Here is a 10,000-nt window from a genome sequence, read left to right as displayed (position 1 = left end):
TCGTTTTTATATTATTGGTTTAAAAGCAAAACAAAGAACGGAAGAAGAAAGAGAAGAGTTAGGAGAAGAAGACATAGCAGTAACTCACCAACTACGTTGAGTTTCACGGCAATTGCCGTGACCGGCTTTGTGGAGATGGAACACTCGTAAAAGCCGGAATCAGCAGTGGTGGGTCTGCGAATGACCAAGATCCAATCCCCTGTGGTCGCATCGCGGTGGGCTGAGAATCTTTCGTCGTTCGTGAATGTGAACGAACCCACCGTCAGGACGTGGAGGTCGCGGTGACGAATCCACGAAACCTGCAGAAAGGAATGAAAGTTTTGTATGAAAAATACTGCTCGATATTTTATCGCCTGTGCTTTAATGAAATCTGCTGGATGATATCACCCCTACATTCACATTCATGATGTAAACATTAATGCAGCTCTCTATGGCTTGGATGTTTGGCAACCTAGAGACTGAATCGACAAAACAAATCATTTAAAATTAACAAGTCATACAGGATGTTATTACCTTTGCCGTATTGAAATGTACTAGATATTATAACATGTACCCCGTTAAGTCTACCGGATGATATTGCGTATGCCATATTAGAATCCACCCATAAACGGAAATCGAAGGATTTTTCTAATTAAATATATGGCTTATTATCGCCTATTCATAATTCATATTATGTTCGACCAAAATACATTACTTTAAGGTATGGGTAAGAACCAAATTTATTTTCTGAGAAGAAAAAAATCTGTTCATATAGCTTAGGCTTCGAGCGATCAAACATTTTTCCAGGATATCACTGACTTATAAAGATTCCCGATAAATTTGATCTTCTTAAATATTAAACCCAGAACTTGTGATAAAATAATTAATTACTTATAGAAAACTCTCAGATTGCACCGTATACTTTGCCATTTAATTTCAAATGCGTTTATATTTATTACCAAGAACATTTAAAAGTAGTGCATGAATGCAAACGAACAAAGAATCTGCTAGTGTATTTAACATAACTGAGTTCCGAATATGTATTTGACATTAGTATTATTATTACTTTTACTATTACTATTGCTATTATTGTTAGCAGTATTCTTTACCATCACTGTTGTTATTATCTTCAGTAACTAAACTTTATGTGTGTGTTAAGGAAATATCTTGAAGACGATAAATGAATTTTTTATTTTATTAGTGAATACATTAGAACTTCAACTAGGCTATTCATTTTGTATATGAGGAAGGAGGTGCCAGTTATCGATATTAAATTCTGTTTCGGCAATAATATAAAATGCGACATCCCAAACCTTTTAAAATTAAACATGGGTAGCATGCACCGTAGACTTTTTTAGATAATAATAATAATAACAACAAAATGGCACATCCCAAGGTCCCAGCAAAGGAATCTGGAAAAACTAGAGGCTGGAGTAGTTCCAGGACCCATGCAGAAGAGTGTGCTCCTGGAAACAGCGCACATAGTAAGAAAAGTGATGGACTCCCAAGGAGGCAGGAGGAAGCCCGGAAGCCCACACTATAAATACCACCCACGCGAATTGGAGGACTGATAAAAAAAAGAAAAAAAATAATAATAATAATAATAATAATAATAAACAGCTACCGGTTAACCTACCGACTTCGCACCCAGGTTCCTGGGCTTGCACGGTATGTGGGCGGGGGACCCCACTGAGGCCACCACTTGCTTCGGGGAATCCTCGGCGAAATGAGGTTCCTTCGGCTCATTAGGGTCGAATTCGGGGACCACGAGGGGCTCTTCTTCGCCCTCCTTCGTGTTGCTGTTGCGGGCGTCCACCCTCACCTTGCTCTCAACCACCACCACCATGAGGCTGACTTCTGTTGGAGAGAGAGAGAGAGAGAGAGGGCATTGTTTAATTGATTTCTGTTCGAGAGAAAGAGAGAAGGCATTATTTAATTGACTTCTGTTGAAGACAAAAAGAGAGAGCATTGTTTAACTGACTTCTGTTGAAGACAGAAAGAGAGAGCATTGTTTAATTATGTCACCTTAAGGATGATCTCTCTTGACGAGAGAGAGAAAAGGGGCAATGTTTCCATTGTTAATGAAGTTTACAGGATTTAATAACTAGAGAGAACATTTTTTGGTCGAACATATTTTATTACGAGGTCACCATGAGGTTGACCTGTGTTGCAGAGATAGAGAGAGAAGGGGGGCGGCCGTTGTGGGGGAGGGGCCATTGCTTAATTATCTATGTAGTCTACAGGATTTAATAACTTGATAAAAACTATGAAGTCGAACAGACTTTATTTAGATTTTGTTAAATAAGGCGAAAAGGGTGTGTTAAAAGATTAAGTTTTCTAAATATTTCAGTTTTTATGTAGTATAAATTTTTCACTAAATAAAAGAGAGAATAGCTTTAATGTATTAAGGGCCATAGATATTTCATGAACTAAGGAGAAAAGGGATTTGGTCGGCTATGCAATGTAGTAATTTAGGAATTTGAGATTCTAATACTTAAATATTTACTTTATGTTCATAAGTACTGCGGTAAGCTTTATTGCGTAGTCTCAGACATCCGTTCCTAAGACGAAAGCATTTGTTTCATGACTTGATTAACCGAAGCTTGTCGTATGAAAGATGGGTAATTAGGGTTAAATATTCAAGAACGTAGTCTAAACATCTCGGTAACTGAAGAGAAAATTAATAGATTTATTAAGCAGCCTTTAATGCAGTCTCTTTGTTGGTGTTGTCTAACAAGGTCAGTAATTATCCAAGAAATCTGTTATTTTTTCAGTTTTTATTACCAAGAAGACATTTTTACCCATAGATAAAAGTCTTAATAAACTGCACACCTAATCTTAAAAATCTCAGTAATTAAAAAACTTATATATATATATATATATATATATATATATATATAATATATATATATATATATATTATATATTTATATAATGTTATGTATGTTATATATATATATATGTGTGTGTGTGTGTGTGTGTGTAGTGATATATATATATATATATATATATATATATATATATATATGTATATATATATATATATGTATGTATGTATTTATATATATATATATATATATATATATATATATATATATATATATATAATATATATATATAGGTATGTATTGTATATATATATTTATGTATGTATATGTATATATATATATATATATATATATATATATATATATATATATATATGTATATATATTATTGATGATTACTAGACAAATTAATATTTAATCGGTAATGAGCTCTGATGATCCTCATCTATGACGTAAAAGTTGTACTCTGATGAGGTTAGGAACTAACGAGATAAAATAAAAACTTATTTCCCCGCAATCCTTAGATAATTTTAAAAGATTAATCATTTACCCTTTCTGAAGATCTCAGTAGCTGATCAGGAATTTTAAATCATTGCAAACGTATCTATTTACGATCAAAGTTTCGGTAATAGAATATCGCTTTAATACACTGAAAATTAAGCAGGTTTGCACTAAAAGGAATTTAGTAATGTGAGTAGCCTATTTAACAGTAAGAATTAAATGACAGCAAATATATTTAAATTACTAAAAATAAGCAATTAGGAAAAATAACTGAGATTTGTGAAAGAAGGAAAATGTTATCATGAAATAACTAGTAAAATAAATATAGTTAAATTAGTTTTCATTAAGATACTGCTTAAAAAAAATAAATTCAAGGATTAAGTTGAAAGCAAATTCAAGCCATGTTAAAATTCCCTTACAAAATAAATCTGCAAAGGGAAAGGTATTTAACGTTTGATTAGAGAATGTGTATATATGTGCATCATCAGTGATGGAAAGATCTCTTGCTTAAAAGATAATGTTAACTATAATCAATTAACTGATGATTGAATGGTGATATAAAGAAAAAAATAGAATTCAGCATTTAGTGAGAACGAATGAATGAATTTGTTAATTGGTATATGTACATAACTAAACAGGAGATTGATAAACAAGCAAGTGATTCCATTCAAGATTCAAGATCACAGAGAACCCTTAAAGAAATTATCATAATTCCACTGAAAGAGTACTGAATATGCATTTATGTGTAACTGAGCATTACGATTATATATATATATATATATATATATATATATATATATATATATATATATATAATATATATATATATATCTATATATATGAGGTTTCCCACGGTAAAGACAGAATAACAGACGGACAGACAGACAGATAGCTGAATCATGCAGCGTTTGAAAAGGCAAAAGACCCTGATTACAACACGGTCGAATGCCCTTAACGGGGCAGTGGGGGGGTTGGCAAGACCGCTGGGGAAGCAGGAGCACCCACCAAACGAATGTCAATAATTGCCGTGACGTTAAATGGTACCATTAGGAGGAAATGAAGAGCCCGAGGAAGCAATGAGTCTACCACCATCGTCATTCGGGTGTGAATGAAAGCACTAATGAATGGAAAGGCAGGAAGCTGACCTGTGGAAGTCAGCGAATGATATTTCATTCTGCAGGTTGCCTACATTGTGTCAGTGTGTCAGGTTGTCTCCCTCCTTTTTCTGGTAGGAGAGTATGCGTGAAGTTTTTGTAGATCAGAGAGTAATATATTTGATTTATGAATGCTTAAACTATTGTCTCTCTAACTTCCTTTTCGATGGTATGTACCACCTTCCTTTCTGGTAGGAAAGAATAATTGAATGAGAGTGACCTTTTATTATTATTATTATTATTATTATATTATTATTATTATTATTTTATTATTATTAATTATTATTATTATTATTATTATTATTATTATTGAATTTGCAAAGGAAATTATATTCAATTTACTGACGAACTAAGTCGGTAAATGAATAAACTCGGATATATTTAGGATGTTCTGAACGTTGCCACTGCAGAGACCGATTAAAAACTCACCCTGTCTGTTCTGTCTGTCTATCTGTCTTGTCTGTCTGTCACGACGCGATGCCAAGATCTGTTATTCGAAATGCTAAAGAACATGCACGTTTAAGACTAATAATATATTTATATTATATTATTATTATATCTATATATATATAGATATATATATATATATATTATATATATATATATATATATTATATAAAAGAATCATAGTCTGTATTTCCGTAAATATAGAAAATTATGTTCACGTACTGAAATTCACCGCTGTCGGTATGAGGCATACGAACTCATATATGCAGGTGGATCGTGAAGGTGTGTTTATCAAAAATTTCCGGTCGCTGATCTTATCGATATATTGACTCGATGACGGGACTTCTTATCGTACTGGAAATTGGTGCCTCTTATCGGTTCTAGTGTTTCCTGTTAATTTTGTAGCTCCGATTAAATACCTGAATAATTTATGCAGTATACATACAAACAAACATACATTGCACACACACAAACACACACACACACACACACACACACACACATATATATATATATATATATATATATATATATATATATATATATATATATATATGTGTATATATGTGTGTATGTATGTATATGTGTGTGTGTGTGTGTATAATACATATAGATATATATATATATATATAATATATATATATATATATATATATATATATGTGTGTGTTTTGTGTGTGTATCCATACATATATATATATATAATATATGTTATATATTATATATCTAGTATATATATATATATAGACTGTGTGTGTGTGTGTGTCTTACATATATATATATCTCTATAATATATATATATATATAGTATATATATATATATTATCTATAATTATATACTATATATATATCTATCTATATATATAATATAATAGCGTATAATATATAGATATAGATATAGATATATATTATAATAGATATTCTATATAGATATTATATACTATATTCTATAGATATATATTATATAGATTATATATATTATATATATAGATATAGATAAGGATATATATCTAATATCTATATATATATATTATAGTATATATATCATAGATAATATATCTATACTCTATATATCCTATATCTATATCTATAGATATATTATATATATATAGTATATTATAGAGATATATATATTATATAATATATCTATCTATATAATATATATATATATATATAATATATGCATATATATACTTTATATATGTATGAGTGTGTATGTGTATGTGCACCTGCGTGCGAGTGTGTTTTATTTATTTGGATTTGGACGCGTGGGGCAAAAGTAGAAAGCTAATCAAGTGTAATTTATAAGAATAAAGGAAATATTTAAAGATCTTATCCAGTCGGTGGGTTCTAAATTTTTAAAATGTAAATGTATAATGCACATATAAATTGCTCACATCGAAAGCAAATTGCAATGCAAAGTTCCATTATTCTCATACGTCATCGACGAAAATATAATCCTCAATCCTAAGAATGCATTTTGTCAAATTTTAATGGATTTGGGGACTGATTTATTTCCATAATATTCCTGCATCCATAAATCTAAAATCCACTTATAACTTTCTATCAACTGAAAACATAACCTTATGGATATATTTATGAAAATAAAATATTCGTGTTATGGATATTTTGTGTGTGTATATATATATATAATCTATATATATATATAATATTATATATATATATATATATATGTATATATATATATATATATATATATATATATATATATTAATATATGTGTGTGTGTGTGTGTGTGTGTGTGTGTGTGGGTGGTGTGTACGGTTTACATATAAACTGCCTATATATATATATATATATATATATATATATATATATATATATATATATATTACTATATTATATATAATGGCAGTTTTATATGTAAAACAGTACATATATATGTGGGTACAGCTTCTTCGCCCGCGTGCGTTTGTGTGACTACGGATACTTATCAAACTGTGAAAGACACCAAATGGAAGAAATCGATATTTGAAGCGGATAGCCACCGGACCTGACTTTAGGGTGTGGTATAATGAGGGGGAAAAGGGCGTGGCCAAATGAGATTAGGCTACTTCTCCTTACCGATGGGTCAGATAAGCTTCTCCCGAGCGATGTACTGCAATGGAAAGTGTAGTTATTCTATTATTTTCATTCGGGAAAGTGTGCTAGACGTACTCTGAATACTTTCCCAACGGTTTGACGTGCGTGTAACGTGTAGCTATTATTCATGTTTATTCTTAATACTGTAGGCTATAAGCCTGTCTCTTATAATGAGGCAAGTTAAGTAAATTTCTGCCAGAATAAGGTAGGAATTTTATAAGTCATGGAAGTAAACGGCATAAAAGGCTGGCCAAAACGTTCAATATTATTATTATTATTATTATTATTATTATTATTATTATTATTATTATTATTATTATTATTATTATTATTATTATTATTATTATTATTATTACCGAGAGTGATAAACACTCACATGGAATAAGCCTGAAAGATCTCTGATTTCACGAGAACTCTTCCAAAGAACTAAGAAAAGAAAATATAAATACCTGAAGGTTATTATTAAAAAACCCAATGGACGATTATTTGAATAAACTATGCTGCGTTATTATTATAATAAAACAACAATTTTCGCGCAGGCGCTCATTTCTCAGATGACGGTGATCGCTAACGCGGGTGAAATTTGTTTCTATGTATATCATTATCACTGCATGCAATTGTAAAATTATATTTACATTTTCAAAACCCATCATTTTCCCAGTTCTATTCAGAAGGAAAAATCTGTAACAACAATAACGACAAAATGGCGCCATGTACGCAAAGAAGACGTGAATCTGTATATTTTGAATGTAATTGAATAAGCAGACTTAACCCTCGACTTCATAGAAAATAACTGGAAGTCGACATTTTGTCCATCACGTGACAAGCTTCTGCTACCCCGAGGCCGTATGAGTCACACTCTTTGCTGAGAATCAACATATGAGTAAGATATAGGAAGAAAATACGGACAATAATTCTATCTGCAGCATTTATTTTTTTCTTTTTTCTTGAACGTGAGATATTTTTGGAGATTGTCATAAATAATGATAGGTAGAGGCAGTCAAGCTGTCATCGTCCGGTCTAAGATCTAGAGATTATTGTAATCCTAGCGTTCATGTAGATACTTTTGTAATGAATTGTTACGATTTCCATTTTTTTTCTTCTTCTTCTTCTGGACATTATATAGAATTATTTATTATACTTGGAAGAAAATATTGTTGTCTAAGACAAAGTGACAACCGAGATATGCATAGTTTCATGAGGACGCAGGAGGGTGTAATTGTTATTATTATTATTATTATTATTATTATTATTATTAGTATATTATTATATTATTATTATATATTTATATATATATATATATATATATATATATATATATCATATATATATATATATATATATTATATAGCTGTTGTGTGATGTGCGCGCGTGCTTGTGAGTGCATTTATGTAAGAATTTTTGAATGAAAGGAAAAAGCAGACATCAATAAACATGATTCATAAGAAAAACGAAGAAACAGTACTAAAACTAACATGAGAATTCAGTAGAGGATAGGGTAAAAAATGATTGAATTCAGAAAACGGGATGAATGAGGAAAAGACATGAATGGAAGAAAAGGCGAAGGAAGAATGTACTTCATTAAATACACCCAAAGATATTTACTGGAAAGTGAGGCACAGATTGGGAATATGAAATAATCGACAGCTAAAATAATATTAACGCAATATCTAAAATGTGCCCCTAACTTTAGATTATTTTACGTAAGAATGCGAAAATAAACTTTTGTAATGAATTGTTACGATTTCCATTTTTTTTCTTCTTCTTCTGGACATTATATAGAATTATTTATTATACCTTACGGTTGCATTAGCCTGTAAAATACTTAAAGTTTTTACACAAAAAAAGTTATGAATGGAGTAAAAGGTTTTGAGTTTTGAGTTCAGCACAGTTATAAAAACAGCATGAGGTTATAGATACTTATGATTACTAATGAAATGTTAACAGTTAAACAGTTTAGACGAGGACTGAAAAAATGCAAGAATGTTTGTGTAAGAAGTCCTAATTTTTAGCTTCCATGGAAATGGGTTAATTAAAGTATAGTCAAGTAGATAAAGCAGAAATGTAAATATTAAAACAGAGTGAAAATTTAATCCTTCTCTTTTAAAATAAAGTAATGTATTTTTTTAATTGCGAACTACTGCAAACAGAAAACACAAGTAGTTTTGATACTCAGAAATTTACTTAAGATAAGAGAATCTGTTAAGACCAAAAGAGATAATGTTTAGACTTAGCAGTGACGAACACATAATCTATTGTATATACTCACTTGTTATACAAAAGAAAAGCAGGAAGCGTAATATCCACGCCGTTGGCATCGTCTTAGAAGTCCTCAATAGACAATAAACAATCACGCCTTTACTGGGAGGTCTCTCCGAGCCCGACAGGTCACAATAAAAATGTTTTCACTTCCAGGGTGATTACCGAGGTCATTTTATAATAGATATACAGTTAATGCTCACAAATATGACTTCCAATGTCACCCCTAAGATATTCCAGCAAGGGATGATTTCTGGCAGTCCCTTAGATTGTCAGTTTATAATAGTCCTTTTGTAATTCTCTCCTGTTTCATGAAAATTTTCACCCTAAGACATTCACTTGTATCTTGAAGTAATTCACAATTTTGTTCTTAGTTGTTTTTCTATTGATTCAATTGTTTTACACACATTGCATTTGTTTTCATTAACCTTAATGATGTCTTCCGTTCACCTGTGAACTCTTAAATCTATGGGAAAGGTAGATCTTCAATAAGGCCAATCGAAAGTAGTCACTGCGTCTTGCCCTGAGCGAACAATCTGGAAAATATAAAGTTTTTTGAAAACCAAATATCACAAGTATGAAGAAATTCACATCGTTTTGCTTCATGTACAGTTTGGAAAAGTTGGGAAGTCATAAATGATAACTAGTCTGTAAAACCTAAACATAAGCAAAGCTTTATATCCAACTCAATCTCAAGTAAACATATACAATTTCACATGATGAGGAATA

The 10,000-nt window shown here is 30.7% G+C and overlaps 1 protein-coding gene across 1 annotated transcript in view; it reads right to left on the bottom strand.

The window, feature by feature from the left end:
• Window positions 1-10,000, bottom strand: part of LOC135212724 (hemicentin-1-like) — a 38,451-nt gene that overhangs the window by 5,753 nt on the left and 22,698 nt on the right. Inside the window, exons 2-4 of the mRNA XM_064246764.1 lie at window positions 9,282-9,807; window positions 1,616-1,836; window positions 89-299 (exon numbers count right to left, since the gene is read on the bottom strand). Of these exons, the coding sequence (XP_064102834.1) occupies window positions 89-299; window positions 1,616-1,836; window positions 9,282-9,330 (481 nt within the window). The 5' untranslated portion in view covers window positions 9,331-9,807. The remainder of the gene's footprint in view (window positions 1-88; window positions 300-1,615; window positions 1,837-9,281; window positions 9,808-10,000) is intronic.

Source organism: Macrobrachium nipponense, chromosome 11 (genome assembly GCF_015104395.2).
Source record: "Macrobrachium nipponense isolate FS-2020 chromosome 11, ASM1510439v2, whole genome shotgun sequence".
Taxonomy (NCBI): Eukaryota; Metazoa; Arthropoda; class Malacostraca; order Decapoda; family Palaemonidae; genus Macrobrachium; species Macrobrachium nipponense.
The sequence above is the reverse complement of the archived record's forward strand: the minus strand, read 5'-3'. Positions and strand labels throughout refer to the sequence as shown.